The sequence below is a fragment of the Hippichthys cyanospilos genome, chromosome 21, assembly GCF_059441005.1.
Source record: "Hippichthys cyanospilos isolate Australia breed blue-spotted pipefish chromosome 21, RoL_Hcya_1.0, whole genome shotgun sequence".
NCBI classification, from domain to species: domain Eukaryota; kingdom Metazoa; phylum Chordata; class Actinopteri; order Syngnathiformes; family Syngnathidae; genus Hippichthys; species Hippichthys cyanospilos.
The window spans coordinates 5584151-5601032 of record NC_142389.1 but is presented as its reverse complement, the minus strand read 5'-3'; the positions used below and the strand labels follow the sequence as shown (position 1 = coordinate 5601032).

At 41.1% G+C, this 16882-nt stretch overlaps 4 protein-coding genes across 4 annotated transcripts; 2 read left to right on the top strand and 2 right to left on the bottom strand.

Moving 5' to 3' along the window:
• The first annotated feature begins 198 nt into the window (after positions 1 to 198).
• LOC148406302 (putative histone deacetylase 1-B) lies at positions 199 to 4670 on the top strand. The gene is made up of 12 exons (XM_088404226.1): positions 199 to 423; positions 841 to 953; positions 1703 to 1820; positions 1892 to 1966; positions 2044 to 2182; positions 2317 to 2458; positions 2538 to 2630; positions 2699 to 2807; positions 3383 to 3763; positions 3884 to 4039; positions 4101 to 4146; positions 4226 to 4670. The coding sequence occupies exons 1-12, from the start codon at positions 375 to 377 to the stop codon at positions 4251 to 4253; spliced, it is 1449 nt and encodes a 482-aa protein (XP_088260352.1). The 5' UTR covers positions 199 to 374; the 3' UTR covers positions 4254 to 4670.
• Positions 4671 to 4710: 40 nt separating this feature from the next.
• On the bottom strand, positions 4711 to 7522 carry eif3i (eukaryotic translation initiation factor 3, subunit I). Its single transcript, XM_088404228.1, has 11 exons — positions 7389 to 7522; positions 7046 to 7138; positions 6762 to 6849; positions 6618 to 6683; positions 6383 to 6532; positions 6050 to 6177; positions 5841 to 5951; positions 5436 to 5525; positions 5288 to 5361; positions 5082 to 5174; positions 4711 to 5002 (listed from the first exon to the last, which is right to left on the bottom strand). Exons 1-11 carry the CDS (start codon positions 7389 to 7391, stop codon positions 4921 to 4923), a joined length of 978 nt encoding a protein of 325 aa, XP_088260354.1. The 5' UTR covers positions 7392 to 7522; the 3' UTR covers positions 4711 to 4920.
• An 834-nt stretch (positions 7523 to 8356) lies between these two features.
• Positions 8357 to 13872, top strand: ptpn2b (protein tyrosine phosphatase non-receptor type 2b). Its single transcript, XM_088404227.1, has 10 exons — positions 8357 to 8596; positions 9187 to 9277; positions 9347 to 9447; positions 10280 to 10378; positions 10578 to 10715; positions 10802 to 11011; positions 11143 to 11304; positions 11370 to 11509; positions 12569 to 12643; positions 13374 to 13872. Exons 1-10 carry the CDS (start codon positions 8540 to 8542, stop codon positions 13393 to 13395), a joined length of 1095 nt encoding a protein of 364 aa, XP_088260353.1. The 5' UTR covers positions 8357 to 8539; the 3' UTR covers positions 13396 to 13872.
• Positions 13873 to 14071: 199 nt separating this feature from the next.
• Positions 14072 to 16454, bottom strand: psmg2 (proteasome (prosome, macropain) assembly chaperone 2). Its single transcript, XM_088404229.1, has 7 exons — positions 16035 to 16454; positions 15685 to 15856; positions 15559 to 15617; positions 15358 to 15476; positions 14642 to 14824; positions 14449 to 14569; positions 14072 to 14203 (listed from the first exon to the last, which is right to left on the bottom strand). Exons 1-7 carry the CDS (start codon positions 16089 to 16091, stop codon positions 14126 to 14128), a joined length of 789 nt encoding a protein of 262 aa, XP_088260355.1. The 5' UTR covers positions 16092 to 16454; the 3' UTR covers positions 14072 to 14125.
• Positions 16455 to 16882: the final 428 nt, after the last annotated feature.

Here is a 16882-nt window from a genome sequence, read left to right as displayed (position 1 = left end):
TCTATGTTTAGTATCTAACTATTGAAACTTAGAACTATGAAAAATACTTTCGATTATACGTTGATTGCAATGTGTGCATATTTTAATATACATTTTCATCGTGATATGCAAAACAATCCGGGCGATTAAAATAACTACATGGATATATCCTTCTTTTTTTGGCACAAACAGGCCTCCGTAAAACTCTCGTAACGTTAACTCGTAAATCCGGTTGAGACTTTTAACGTGCTCGGAAGTCGGTGGTGTCTCGTTTTGTTATACCGGCGTCTCCCAACCGGGCGGTGCAAGAAAACTCCGCGTTTGTCTCAGAACCGAACACACACACGCACAGGAACCGGTGCGACCCCAAATCAAGTTGCTTAATTGCGTGCAAAATGGCGTTGACGCAAGGGACAAAGAAGAAAGTTTGCTATTACTACGACGGTAAATATCCCCCTCGGTGCCTTCTCGCATTTTCAAAATCGTTCCACGACGCATTTGGCGGGCTGCGGATGCTTTGAAATGCACGCGTGAAAACCCCGTAAAAGTGCGCCGCCGGTCGGGCTAGCCGGCTTAGCAACAGTCGGCTAACTAGCTCGCGTGCTAAGCTAACACGTTTGCTAACGTAAACGCACGGAAGCTAATACTGTCCTGTCACATTCAGACTAACCCATATTATAAGTTAAACGTGTTATAAGCGCTTATTTGATACATTTAAGATGAATGTCGTGGGTTTGGCATCGGCCCCACTTAGTGTAGCTAATGAATGCTAAAGAGCATTTGGTAATTTTAATCAAATAGGTCCAACTGTAATTCCAAAATTCAGATTCAGCGTATATTTTTTTTGTTTCCCTTTTACAGGTGATGTGGGGAACTATTATTACGGTCAGGGCCACCCGATGAAGCCCCACAGGATCCGCATGACACACAACCTGCTCCTCAACTATGGCCTGTATAGGAAGATGGAGATCTATGTAAAAAGAAAAATACTCTGAAAATAGTATAGAAAATTGAGGTTTTTGCATATTTTTTAAATCGATTTCTGGGGTTATAACTCTATGCAAATTCAGCACAATTAAGGCGGTCAAGTGCTAAATAATTGATTACTTAATAAAATACTAAAGTAATTTACTACTTTTGGCAATCACGTATTAAAGTAATTGATTACAATAGGTCATCAAGTTTTAAAGTGATTAATTTAGGTACTAAATCACTGGTATAATCAAGTACTTTAGGGTCAGTAATTGATCACTTAAGGCACTAAAGTACTAAAGCGATCATTTACTTAAGCATTTAAGTACAAAATAATTTCAGTACTTGATTGCCAAATTGATTAGTACTTGATTGCTTAAAGTTATCAATTACTTTAGCATTCAATTGCGTAAAAATAATCAGTTACTTTAGTACTTGATTGCCCAAGCTTATCAATTGCTTTCATAGTTCACCACTATAATGACTATTTCAGTATTTAATTACCTAAAGCAATTACTTTTGTTTACAAATGTAATCAATTATTTTACTAATTACCATTTACCATTTTTCAACCTTCCTTTTGCTAAACACATGGAAAAAATGGGGGGGGCACAGAAATAACTGAACTGAACACGTTAAAAAACATCTTTGGCATTCAATGAGTTAATCTAATTGACCGCAACTTTTTTCAGCAAAAACTCAAAATACCTTAGTCCTCGGACTTACATGATGTTGTCCTATGTGTCCGTAGAGGCCACACAAAGCCAGCGGCGAGGAGATGACCAAGTACCACAGCGACGACTACATCAAGTTCCTCAGGTCCATCAGGCCGGACAACATGTCGGAATACAGCAAGCAGATGCAAAGATGTACGTTATTTTGTTTTTGTTTTTTAAATGTGCGCTTTACAAAATCACTCCCTTGCATTTTCATCTCACAGTCAACGTCGGAGAAGACTGTCCGGTGTTTGACGGCCTCTTTGAGTTCTGCCAGCTGTCCACAGGCGGCTCCGTGGGTGCGTTGCTTGGACCGGGCCGACGTCCCGGAATAATCCCCGCCATGGCACTTCTACATCTTTTTATGGTCTCCCAGCGGGCGCGGTGAAGCTGAACAAGCAGCAGACAGACATCGCCGTCAACTGGGCGGGAGGACTCCACCACGCCAAGAAGTCGGAGGCGTCGGGATTCTGCTACGTCAACGACATCGTGCTGGCCATACTCGAGCTGCTCAAGTAAGCCTGAAAGCATTGAAACTTAAGTGGACAAATATTTATCAATAATGAAGCTAAATGATTCATTTTTGTGAACAGATCTCTTCTGTAATTTCAAAAGAGGATGCTTTTTAAGAACCTCTGGTCTTTTGCAGGTACCACCAGCGAGTGCTGTACATCGACATCGACATCCACCACGGCGACGGCGTGGAGGAGGCCTTCTACACCACCGACCGCGTCATGACCGTCTCCTTCCACAAGTACGGCGAGTATTTTCCGGGGACCGGAGACCTGAGGGTGAGTTGGATTTCCGTACTTTGGGTCGCTCCGGCGACGCTTCACGAGACCATAACGTTCCTGCCACGTTCGCTTGCAGGACATCGGCGCCGGGAAAGGAAAGTATTACGCTGTTAACTATCCGCTGAGAGACGGCATCGACGACGAGTCTTATGAGGCCATCTTCAAACCTGCAAGTGCTCGTATCGCGCCGTCTCGATTTAGTAATATGCAGTGTTAATAAGTGTTTTTGTGGCTTAGATTATGGCCAAAGTGATGGAGATGTACCAACCGAGTGCAGTGGTTCTGCAGTGTGGCGCCGATTCCCTGTCAGGAGACAGACTCGGCTGCTTTAACCTCACCATTAAAGGTATGGAATTGTCCATCATTTAATTTTCTTTTTTCTTTTGTGGGTTGTACTTGAGTTTTGCCTTTTGACACATGCAGCGACGTAGACAGGAATTCCTATTCACTTGTTATGCATTTATACTCAACAGTAACTATGAATGGCCGCTAGATGGCAGTGTTGCTTTGTAGACGCCTTCCGTGTCCAAAATTTAATATGAACTCAAGCCACAATGCAACTAACAATAAGTTAAATAATCAATCTAATTGTTAATAATTAGCGATAAAGGGACACTGCAAAATTTGCTTGGGGCAGTTTTGATATTTGGTGCTGAAAGGGTTTAAATTGTTTTGAAAATTAAATACAAAATTTTTAAGAGGAAAATACCATTAAAAATATCCTGCAGTAAAACACACGTTTGTGCTGGAAATTTCCTCTTTGGTGTAACTTTGCCACAAATCTAACATATGGGCTTAAAAAATATATATTTTGTAATTTCTCTTGATATTGGTCAGGTGTCTAACGATATGAATTGAAACCAAAAGTTGTTACGCACTCGTTGACGCCCCCCACATTACCTGCGTTTTGGTCGATTCTAGGTCACGCCAAGTGCGTGGAGTACATGAAGAGCTTCAACCTGCCGCTGCTGATGCTGGGCGGGGGCGGCTACACCATCCGCAACGTGGCCCGCTGCTGGACCTACGAAACGGCGGTGGCGCTGGACTGCTCCATCCCCAACGAGCTACCCTACAACGACTACTTTGAGTATTTCGGGCCCGACTTCAAGCTGCACATCAGCCCGTCCAACATGACCAACCAGAACACAGACGAGTACCTGGAGAAGATCAAGCAGCGCCTCTTCGAGAACCTGCGCATGCTGCCGCACGCGCCCGGCGTCCAGATGCAGGCCATACCCGAGGACGCGCCGCACCCTGACAGCGCCGATGAAGATGATCAGGATCCTGACAAACGCATTTCCAGTAAGTTACAAGACCATCTCTTCTCACTCTTTATACATTGAAAAAAAAGGTGAAGTGAACTGCAATAAAATGATTACGATTCAAAAATGTTTCTGCCGCGGCGTCTGCGCTGCGCTTCAGTCCGCGCGCACGACAAGAGGATAGCGTGCGACGAGGAGTTCTCAGACTCAGAGGATGAGGCTGAAGGGCAAGGCGGCGGCCGGAGGAACGCCACCAATCACAAGAAAGCAAAGCGGGTCAAAAAGGAGGAGGAGCGAGATGGCGATGAGAAGAAAGGTAAAGAAAATGTCCCTTGAAGTAAGGAGAAACATGCATTCATTTTTTTTCTCGTTTGCAGAAGTGAAGGAGGATGACAAGGAAGAGGAAAAGATGGATACTTCAGTGTAAGAATATTTGGCTCAAAAATTATTTTCACAATAGCATAGCAAGATTTTGATTTTTTTGTTTTGTTTTACTTTTTAGAGCAAAGGAAGATGTAAAGACTACTTGAAGTCACAAGTGCGTTTACTATTTCTAAGCTTCATGGGACAACATGCTGTTTAGCTCCACCCGCCTAGATGGACCACTAGAACAAAACAAACACCCGTATGTCATTTTGTCTTTTCTGCTCCATCCAAGATGAAACCCATCCTTGCTCGAATGACCCTGATCAGTATTAACTTTTTTTTATACATATGAAGCATCTATTGGCATAGAGACTGAATGTGTGTAATTATCTTCCTTGCCATTATTTCTACACTTAAGTTATATTGAAAGCATCCTATATTTTGTTTCATTGTGCTTAGGTCTCAGGCACTTTTTATTTTAATACAAGCAAATCATCTTATTTTGTGGTTGTGTACAAAGGTGTTATGATATTGCTTCCAGAATGTGTTTTTGACTTTGTAATAAAAAAAATTAAAAAACCCACTTTTGGTTCATTTAGGACAAATCACACGGGAGCGAGATGAAGTCAGAACTGTTTAGTTGGTAGTAAAAACAGATATGAGTGTGTTTGATGGGGGGGGCAAGTCTGAACTGCCCCCCCTTCCCCCCCAAAAAAGGGAGGGGGGAAGGAGGGGGGCTGCTTTGTTGGAGCTTAGGATGCCTACTAGGCACGACTCAAAATGGATGCCTTCTTGTTGTGAGTCCCAAAAGGCCACTAATGTGCGATCTTTTCACACCTCCAGTTCAAAGTCAAAATACTGTGGGTCGAAGTAGTGAATCCTCACATAGCCGTCCTCTCCTCCGCTGCTGTAACTGGAAAGTGCAAAAAAAAAAACACAAATAAACACAACAATAAATTGACATACCAGCGGATCTGGACAGCTTCTCTTACCTTTTGCCGTCCGGGTGGAATGACACACAGTTGATGGGTCCGAAATGTCCTTTGACTCTGCCAAACTCCTCCTCATAGGCGGCATGGAAGAACCTGGGAACCACAGGGATGGAACAGTACAGAACTGCTTAATATCTATACTCTGAAAAAGAGTGTCTTTCTACAACCGGCAGAGGGAACAGTGGTTTTGGTTTCAAGTGTCTCACCTGGCTTCAAACTTGCCGATCCTGGTAGAAGTGGTGGTCACTTCCATGGCCTCCTGACCGCCACCCATCACCACCTGTACCACACACACATTTCACAGTTAAGTGTTGAAGGCACACACATGCTAACTTGACTAATGGGGACACTTGCATGGTCCATGATCGGCGAGATGGAGGCGGAGTTGACGGGTCGCTCGGTTCTGAAGGTCTTTATGTGGTCCAGGGAAGACGAATCAAAGAGCTGAGGAGCATCAATCGGGAAAGATAGTAAAAACATGAACAAAAGTGATTAGGAGTTATTGCAGTCCTTTTCAAATAATGGGGCATGAATGGATGGATGAATATTAGTTTTTTTTCTTTTGTAAATGTTAAAATAAGATATTTAGGTATACTTATATCTTATTTATTGTCACTGCGGCAATTGGGGGGGGGCGCAAAAAAATATTTGGTTGACTAAGTAGAGTAGAAGCAAATGTAAAAAAATAAATAAAAACAACTTGAATAAACTTGATGAATGTGACACTAATAAGGCAAGACAACTGAATACGGCAACAACCTTGGCAGTGTTGTCCTTAGAAGCAGTGATGATCATGGTAAGGTCCACCGACGTCTGGATGTCGTTGATATGCTTGCTGTGTTCCTTGATCGTCTTCAAGATGTCCCCCGACTGGGCGCCGTCACCGATGACGACAACGAAAGAGCGTTCGATTTTGCATGCGTCCGCCACTGACGACACTGGCGCCAATAAGATGGCCAGCCTCCCACCTTGGCGCTGAACTGGTTGATCTCGCCGTTCTCGTGGCCGGCGATGACAAATTCACCAAGCGGCCCCCAAACGGCACTGGTGATCTTGTGGTCATTGCATGGGACGGTCAGGTACGGCTGGTTGTCAGCTGCACAAAAAAACAGATTACACACTCACACATATGTATAATTATATATATATATATATATTTGTATGCCACAGTACAGTACAAAATATAAACTAGAACTGCATGATTAGGACCAAACAAAGAGCTAATACTAGTACCAGCATCGGCATCAGGTACCTCATAAACTCTCATAATTAGAGTTCACTATTGTCAGATCTACTCATACCGATTTGCTGTGGATCCCGCAGGTCAAAGAAGTTGAGGAAGCACTGGTAGCCCATCTGCTTGTCCGTGGAGAACATAATAATGTTCCCGCTGAAGTCAAAGCCGCAGGTTCTGACCGCCGAGTTGGTGTTGAGCAAGGCCAACTGTTTACCTGTGAACAGATTACCACATCTTCAATAAAATAGGCAGTCCGGGCCTCATATCCATAATTAGGTGCGAAACAAGAGTTGACTGACCAGTCTCGCAATCCCACAGCCGGCAGCTGTTGTCTGCTGACCCCGTCAACACGTTCTTGGTGTCCCCTTAGGTAGGATGCGTTAAGGAGGCTGCAGCCTCGTAGTGTGATTCAATTGACAAAAAAAGGGGAATTTTTAGGATACAGTCGCAGTCGACACACCACACTGCTCCTGTGTGTCCATTGTAGGTGCCCAGTCGCTCGCCATTGACAGAGTACCATACATTTGCAATCTAAAAGAAGGGGGAAACGTTGGTCAAATAAAACTGTGAACGATTCACTCTGTATGTGTAGAGGAACAATGTGTCAGAAAAAGTTTGTGTATCCATTTATCACTTGCGTCAAAGACCTAAGAAAGCAGCAGTATTTGGTATTTTAATGTGTAGCGAAGTCTATTAGCACGTTTTTTTTTAATCAATCTAAACTCACCGTGTCTTTGGCCACGGAGAAGATGAGGTCTCCTTCTCTGTTGTACTTGATTTGAGTGATGGACCTCTCGTGGCCCTGAAGTAGAATGGGTTTCTAAAGAGAAAAGAGGGACACGCAGCAGTTTTGTTTATAAACGACCAAAACAGTTTTTGCCTACATATTAGATTAGAATGACACCCTATGCTGCAATAATTATACAGCTGTTGAGCATTGTTGTCACCCCTCCGTGTGGCCGGTTACCGGAAAAGCTAAGCAATTTTTTGCCGCCCTCGATACTAAATTAAACCCTAACTTTTAACTACATACACACCAAACCAATTGCTAAAACACAGCATATACTAACCATGTTCGCAAACAGAATAATAAAACTTAGCGTAGGAAACTCAATGGGTCCAAATAAAGAGAGAGAAAATGGACACTCGTGCTTCTGTAAGCGAAGCCGTAAGGGAAAGGAAGTGACGTCTGTTCGGTGACCCACGGCAGAAATATGGAAGTTCGCCCTCTAGAGCATTGGAGTAAAATCAAACCGGTTATAGCAATACATAGTAAGTCGATAGTTCTGGTTTTGTTGAAAGTAAATTTAGACATATAATTGTTTGCTATTTATTATATTTAATGACATTTTCTAATACAGATTTTTATTTTACTTCAAGGTAGATAGTAATACAATATTTTAAAATGAAAATCAACAGATTATGTGCAATTGTATCTAGCGGTACACATGTCAATAAACACTGACTTTGTTTACATTTGGTGTTTCAAACGAACACAAATAAACAAATCGACAATTGCTTTTTAACCATATTTATTAGATTAAATATGTCATTTTGTCATATTTTTAGTATTTTCGGTTTTGACAAGCTACATTTTACATAGTAAAATTACTTAAAATGTTATATGAAATTGAATAGATACTATTATGTAAATATTCAAACCTATTAAAATACGCAGAACAATATATTGCGCAATCATTTTTAAACGAAAAGCAAAATATGTCAAATAAAGTGAAACACAACAATTTTGAAAGTTTTAATGTCAATCACAATTTTTAACATTTTAAAGTACATATATGCTATCTTGTTTACAACCATAATGCTAAATGTCGATATTACATGCCTATAAATAATTTTCAAGTACAATACTTTATTTGGATGCAATTTTGAAAAAAAAATGATTTATCAACTAAAAATGTAAAAATATTTTAAAGTCTTTCAAGTCTTTGCTGTCTCGTTCCCATCTATGACGTCAAAGAAAGTCTCCGGCCTTTGACACTCGCCCGAGGACCCCTTTATCTGCGCACGCGCATATCCTGAAACGTCATCCGGCAAAAAGTGACGACCAGCTAAAGAAAGCTTACCACAGGGAAGTCATAATTCCCTTAACACACAAAAGAAGCTCCTTTGTTTCTTTTTTTTTTACACATCACCCGGATCGACTGACGATATGAGTTAGATATTCTTAACAGGTAAACACGCCGGCATTGCCTCGGTGAAAATGGAGCAGGAGTTTGAGGACATTGAGTCAGAGGGCCGGTGGCACAAATTGTACATGGTAAGTCATGTTAGCATGTTGCTAACGTTTAACAGTCAACACTCTTTTTCTTCAAAAGATAAAACCCCACAACGGGTGCCTTTTAAGCTTCAAAATGTAAACGTTTTATTTGAATAATTTCGCTTGGATTGGAAAATGTGTCAAGATGTATTAAAGAAATAGGGGAAAAAAAAAGCAAATCGAAGGTTGAAATCGTTAAGAGTACGAAGAAAAGGAAGTTAAGATGCATGATAAAATTAGGTATGGGGTTCATCGTTGATAAAAACACTTTACTCTGGTTTGAAATCCACACTTCAAACGCTAACCTAAACTAAGACACTCAAGTCACGTGTTCGGCTTTCGAGTCAACTTCCAAGCGTTATTTTATTTATACTATAAAATACAGCTATGAATTAGCAGCAGAGATCAGTTTATAAAATAATAGTGAAGTGTAGAATGTACTAAAATTAGAGCGTTTTTTTCCCACCATATAACTGAATTTAACCACCAAGTTGTCATCCTCTAAACCCCGCCCACTATGACTCTGTACCATCACAAATGTAATTTTTTGACGCCTGTCACTAAATTCATATTTATTGCCGTCACTCCAGGAAATCCGAAGTCAGTCACACGATTGCTCCTACAAAGTGGCCAAGTACCCGGAAAACCGCAACCGCAACAGATATCGAGATGTCAACCCGTGTAGGTTTCCGTTTTCTTCGAAGCGAACAAAATCCCCCGCGTGAATTTATTCCCGCCGTCTCCCGACAGTTGACCACAGTCGGGTGAAGCTGAAAAACGCCGACAACGACTACATCAACGCCAGTCTGGTGGTGATGGAGGAAGCGCAGAGACGTTACATTTTGACTCAGGCAAGTTGTGAGCATTGAGACACGGGTAAAACTTTTTTTTTTTTCTTCAAAGCAGTGGCCATAGTTTGCCTATAAATAATTTGACGATAAAGTATTTTTCACGAACAATTAACACTTTGAAAAACATCTTTGTGAAGATCACATGACCAAAAGGTGAGCTATGAATGGTGATGTCATTTTCAGTTGACGGCAAAGAGGCAAAATGGCAGCCACGTGATATAGATATTAAATTCATATTCCACCAATGTAGTAATAACTCATTCACTGCCATCGATGTGATTATTTAAGCTATTTAATTCAGTTATCAAATCAGTTACAGACAAAATAGTAACTTTTTTTTTTTTTCCGAAAATATCCAAGTAAACTATCCCTTTAAGATTTCTCATAGACATTGACTGATAAATCAAAACCCAAACTGACAATTTGACTAATAAATGTCATCTTAATTGACGTTTTGGCAGACCGGCAGAATGCCTGATTTAGACAAAAAATCAAATAAATTCAGTTAATTCGTCTTTTTAAAAACTGACATTTAAAATTAGCTAGAGTGTAGTAAAATTTAGGTTTTACACAATACTTTACAGTTTCGTTTTGGCAATAAAGCGAGATATTTTCACGCTATGAATGTTGTTTAGAAACAAACATTGAACATTATGCACACAATTAAAAACTCTATAAAATGCATCAAAACTTTAGAAAAATGTGTTGAGTTTATTATTTGGATTAAAATCAATTAAAATCTTAATTGTCCAGACTGGAGAGAGAATTTTTTTTTTTTTGTCTATATCCTGAATGCTAATTAGCTGACATTTTTTGTGGTGCTTATCCACAGGGTCCCCTCAGGAACACGTGCGGCCACTTCTGGCTCATGATCTGGGAACAAAAGTCCAAAGCCATCATCATGCTCAATAGGGTGATTGAGAAAGGCTCTGTAAGTAGTCCGTTTTTTATCAAAAGTGTGGCAAAAAAAAAAAAAATGTCATGTCACAATGAAATATTTTCACAAAAACATTCACTGACAGCCCGGCTGTCATTGGCAGCCCGGTAAACCTGGATGTTGACGTCTATAGCCGTCAATGGCACTGAATGAGTTAGGGTGCTATCGTCAGCTTGTATTTTTTTTTTTTTAGGAAAAGTGTGCTCAATACTGGCCCGTGGCTGAAGAGCGCGAGATGGCGTTCAGGGACACGCGCTTCCTGGTCACGTTGCTGTCAGAAGACATCACGTCTTACTACACCACCAGAGTGCTGGAGCTGCAAAACATGAGTGTAAGTTTTTTTTTTTTTTTTTACACAAAGATGCCTTTTTTTTTTTTTTTTTGCACAGTTGAGCAATTTCCAATGTGTCCTCACAGACGGGGGAGAAGCGGGAGATCCACCACTTTCACTACACAACGTGGCCCGACTTCGGCGTGCCCGAGTCGCCGGCGTCTTTCCTCAACTTCCTGCTGAAGGTGCGCGAGTCGGGAGCGCTGGGGGCGGACCACGGCCCCGCCGTGGTGCACTGCAGCGCCGGCATCGGACGCTCAGGGACCTTCTCGCTGGTGGACACGTGTCTCGTGCTGGTGAGAGTGCTAGGAAACTGAAATGAAATCATTTCAGGACCGGGACAGTGTATGCGCTTTGGTGCTCCTGTTTTGGTGAGCAGCATAATATAAAATGGGCTCAGCATTTTTTTTTTTTTGTTGTCTGGCAGATGGACAGGAGGAAAGAAGCGTCGTCATTGGACATCCGGAGGATCCTGTTGGACATGCGCAAGTACCGCATGGGTCTCATCCAGACACCCGACCAATTGCGCTTCTCCTTCATGGCCGTCCTGGAGGGAGCCAAGTGCATCACGGGAGATCCGTCAGCGCAGGTAAAGGCGTTGTTATCGGAAGGGAAAATGAAGAACGGAAGTAACGTCTTCTTCCCGTTCGGTAGACTCAGAAGCGGGATTTGTCCCGGGGGGACCGGGAGCCCGCTCCTGACTCGCCAGAGAGGCGCAACGGCGGCCGGCAGGCGGAACCACCCGACGACGAGAGGCCCAGTCAGTCGCCTGAATCGGACAACGGCGCCGCACAGTCAGTATCAATCAGAAACTCAGTTGCGCAATATTTGTATGAAGGTTATTTATCCGTTATGATGAGTTTGCTTGTCAATGCCGGTTTTATGGTAAAACACCGGCAACTTGGTCGCCAGAAAAGTACCGTTAAAACACTTTTTCTAGATTTATGGGGAAAAAATATTAATACAGTTGATTTTTTACAGAAGTAATTGTACAATCAACAGTATCAATACCATTTTTTTTACCATAAATGTAAAAAAGGTGTCATTGTTATTTTACTGTACTTTGCGGCAACCAGGTTGCTGTTTTTTATGCTAACATACCAGCAACTATCAATTACTTGCACAATATTTTTGCACAGTAGTAATTGTAAAATCAACTGTATCAATAAAATATTTTTACCATAAATGTAGAAAATGTGTCACTGTAATTTAACTGTACTTTTTAAAAAACACCATTATAAAACAGCAACAACATTGTATTGATACTGTTGATTTTACAGAGTATATAACAGTATCGGTACAATTTTTTACCGTAAATGTAGAAAATATGTTAATGTAATACAATTATTTTAACATTAAAAAATGTTTTTTTTTTCTAATAGCATTGAAAGATTTAATTTCCAAGCATACTTCAAAACTAAAAAAAACTAAACTTTTCTCTCCACTCTTGTGACTATTTGTCAAAAAAATATTTTAATTTCTGTTACAAAACAGAACACATGAGCAGAAATATTTTTGTGCATTTTTTTTCCCTAAAAAATATTTCAGTCTACCACCTCAACCTAAATGGAAAATATCACAAATAGTAAAGTGATTCTTTCCTCTTGCCAACATGTTGGACATATGTATGGATTTAGGCTGTATTTTTTTTTAAATTTTAGAACTTTTTCAAGTTTAAAAGTCCTATCCCAGAAGGCAAGTTAGTGATGATTATTTGTAGATGAAGAAAAAGCAACCAAACTTTGCAAATACATTTTATTCTCAAATGGATGCAAGTTCACTCAGAAATATTGAGATGAAAAAAAAAAAGCTTCTTTCCGACCTCTAATTTGATGTGTTTTTATCGCGGCCAGCAAACGACGCAGGGGTGAGAGTTTCTCCATCGCCCAAAGCCAAAGGACCAACGAAGGCGACAGGAAGCGGAAAAGGTGATCACGCTCAAACCAAAACGCACAATTGTCCTCCATATCCATTTTAACGTCCACATAGCGGTGCGCCATTTGCCCTCACTTTTAAGACAATTCCGTCAAAACGCTCAAACGGCTTTCCGTACTTGAAACAAATTGATCCAATCACCGCGACACACACTTGCACACACACGCCCATTTTCTCTCAAATGTGCTGTTCTCTCCTCGAACAGTTTGGGCTGCATTTGCTGCTCGTGACCCAGCGCCGACAGTTTTACGGTTTACAAATAGCTCCTGATCTCGTATGTCCCCCCCGCATGTGCTGTGTGGCTTTTTTTTTTTTTGTATCCTTCCGCCCTGCTGTGCTTTTGTTTTGATGAGTTGCCAGGCAACCGTTTGGAATTGTCTTTGATTACGTGAATGCTGCACGTTTTGCATCGAAATTTCCGCTTTGCAGCTGTGTGTTGAAAGATTTGATCCGACGTAACGGCGAAAGCTGCTTCGCGATCTGTTTTCTAGGAGATGGGATTTTTTTTTTTTTTTTTTTAAGCCTGTATTTTCCGCTGTAAGGGACAGCAAATCACATCACTACTTTTCATTCAGCCACCAATTGGAATGCATGAGAAAAATCGACAGGATTCCAAATGGAAAAACACCGCGATCACGCTTTTAGAATTCGTCGCCTGTCATCATTGTCAAATCCAGACTGCTTGATTTTTATTTTTCCCCCTCATGTTTTATCTCATGACAGAGCAAAGACCAGCGACTCCTGATTACACGCCGCCGACCCGAGGCTGCGCTCGACAAGGACAAGACAGAAAAAAAAAATCGTCAGGGAAAACCCCAACCTCTCCGTTGCAACTCCCGTTCATCTTCCTCTCAAAACTGTTTACAAAAAAAAAAGACAAAAAAGACCAAAACACACCAGCATTTCTTAAAATGGTATTTGTTTATCGCAGCTTTTGTCATACCTGAATTTATACCGACTGAAGGAAGAGCTATGCATTGACAAGTTCTAATTATTCAGATCTGGATTTTGTGGGGGAAGAAGACCCGTTTTCTGATAAATTATCTATTTTTTTATAAAAATGTACTTGAAGCAAAGTCAATGGCATGTACATAGTTCTTTTTTTTTGTTCTTAAAAATCCAATATATATATAAAAAAAATTGTTACACATTTGAACACAAAAGTTTGATGGAAAAAAAAAAGTTTTCCTCTGTTATCTTTAATAAAAAAGTATCTAATTTACACATTGCATGGACCTCTTAATCACGTGCAACGAACGTTTTGCTGGCGGGGGGTGCAGGGGGGCGCTAGGCGTTTTGTTTCAGAGTGGAGTTACGGACATGGCGGGGGCGGGACTGCTGGGAAACGCAGCGTGGCACCGGGCCAAGCACTTTCGGTCAGGGACTGAACCAGGTCAAGCAAGAGAAACGTTGGCTCTGGCTCTTTTTCACACGTTTTTATTGAAATACAAAACAAGGTTCCAAACTAAAGTGAATCAGAAGATTGCAGGAGGGATGCCGCTCCCAAACAGCAGATTCCAAGAACTTGGGATCTTCCATTTGGACTCGGTGTTCTAAAAGAAAAGGTGAAGGATATCATGTTTTTGAATGGGGTTGCTAACCGAAACAGCAGCACTCCTCAAGGTTCAAAATTTGAACATTTTTTTTCTGATCTTCAAATTTGTCACTACAGTAAAATGTTGATTAGCAAACGCAAACTTGTAAACTACAAATAAAAAAAAAAAAAGTGGACTAACTATTGCCATTTCTAAAGCCTTCTCAGTGGCTCAGGCTTTGTCATCCCAATGTTTGGACTTACCGTGTTGTCCAGCAGATGGAGCCATTCGTCCAGATGACTGACAAGTGCCAAGGCGTCAGGAACGTTGTCGCCCTCCGAGCAGAAGACCAGCAGCACTGCCAGCGGCATTTCCTCGGCGCAACTTCAACAGCGGCGCATTCTTGACACACTGATACCCGCTGAACCCGCTTTTAGGAAAATGAAAAGCCCTTACCTCTCCGTGTAGAGGGCTTTCGTGATACCTCCGCCAGGGACGTAGAGTTTCTTCTCTTCTGCATCAATGTCTAAACCTCCCGGGCCAAGTGGTACCCTCTCCATCTCCCTCCAGCCAAGTTCCTTGAAGGTATCACTGCAAGTGCTCAGCAAGCTCGGCGTGACCAGGTACCTTAACGGTGTGCTGAAAAACACACACATGCACACTTCTTTGGAACATGACCAGGGAACTTTGAATACATTTATGAGGAAAGATTTTAAGTCGGGAAAAGAGGTGAACAATTTTATCGTAGTAATACAGCAGTGGTTCTTGACCTTTTTTGGGAACTACATTTGCAGTGGTGTCTCTCAAGGCGCCTCATGTTCCAATTAATTTGCTTTTAATTTGAAAAGAAATATCGCAGCAAAAAAAAAACTCTTAAAATGCCTCTATTTGACAATAGCTGAAGTATGCTATAGATATGTATAGCATATGATGAATATATATGATATGTATATGATGAATTTGCTGATACCAGAATAAACCCTGTTAAAATTTCGTGTACACTGTGATATATTTTCACAAACCCCCAGTCCCAGGGGTACTTGGACCCTCATTTAATACATGCTGATTGAAAATACTGCAAATTTGTTTCAAGTGTGTCATGAAGTAACCCTTACTGTCAATGACCAATTCTCATTCTGACTAAGAACATAATGTTTCATATTTTGCGTAACCCTTGCAGCTGCTGGTCGTCCCTCTGGTAGGCGTGGCTACTAGACAGAACCAGCGTCCGGGAGAAGCCGCTGGCCTTGATCCAGGAAATCAGCAGTTGACGGAACCGTCTGGATTTGCTCTGCGAGCCATGGATACAAACAAACTCATAATATTGTTTATTTAACTGCCTGTCTGTTATGTTCTTCAAAAAACAGACATACCTTGACAATCGGTGCCCTGATCTGGAGAACCGCAAGCTTGAGCTCAGATGATGCATAGACTATTGACAAGACAGTTATTATTTTTATGTACATTTAATATGGATTATGAAATCAACGGGGTTCCACCTTCTGCAGCAGTATGAAGCTCGCCTGCATCGTCCTTGCCAGTGGCATACGGGTTATTGCCCGCCATGGGGATAAGGCAATCCGTGTGCAGGTAGCCCACCCTGGGCAGGGTGAAAGTGGATATGAGGAGGTCCACTGCCAGTTGGCCCACGTTGCCCACAGCAACCGCCGGCTGACGTCATTTGTCAGACAAACATTCTCAAATGAATAAGGATAGTGGTACATGATAAGGTCAGCCGTTTTATTAATATCGGCTAGTTTAACACATGTAGAAAGCTAGCTACTGGATAGACAAACAAAGAAGATGCTCGTTTCAGCTTCGTAATTGGCGGTTCAAGAGCCGGACTCACCATAACAAGCGTCAAATCCTTAAACACAGGCACGGAGTTTTGTGACGGGATAAACATGGCTGTTTTCTGTGAGTTTTGCAAATATTGTAGAGAAATAAAAGCTTGAATTGTTCAAAAGTTTCTCTAGTTTTCATGTCAGGTGCTCTGGGGTCCTCCCACAGTCTGGCATCGACGATTCATTCTTAGTGCAGGCGCTTGAAATGCCTGATGTAAATGCGTGGCAGAAATGACCTCAGGGAATATTTTATCGGATGGTTGGTAAAAAACGAAACACCATTTACATGGTATAGGTTGGTTTAAGTTTTGGATGCAAAAATTCTCAAATAAGTACAAATTGAAAATGTGACTTTTAAACAGGCACATATTAGAAAGCCGCATGTTGCCAAAGATGTTACGTTTAAAACGTCATCCTCCTACCCTTGGCCAATCCGTTTTTTGTACACACGATTATAAACGACATATATTTTTACAACTACGTGTTGTATTTTTGAAAACAAAAACAGACGAATGGTCAAAGTGAATCTTAATTTTAGTCGTGTGTTTTGTGTACTCTCTTATAATAGTAAAGTCAAATATATTTTGTTTTTTAAAGGGAAATTTTGTTGCCAAATTCGTATTTTACAAGTGCAATATTGATCAGAATGTCATGTTTAGAAGAGTAGGGAAGCTTTGAAAGTGTTTAATATGAGAAAATATTCATGTCTAAGAAAAGTGTAACGTTAAGCGTGTGGTGAGGGGTCTTATTTCCTTAAAATACATATAATTCAATGAAAAAAAAACAATTACTGCTAATAAATGAAAAGTGTAACAGATTAAAAACTTTACTTCACAGGTTTCATGTGTTGCAG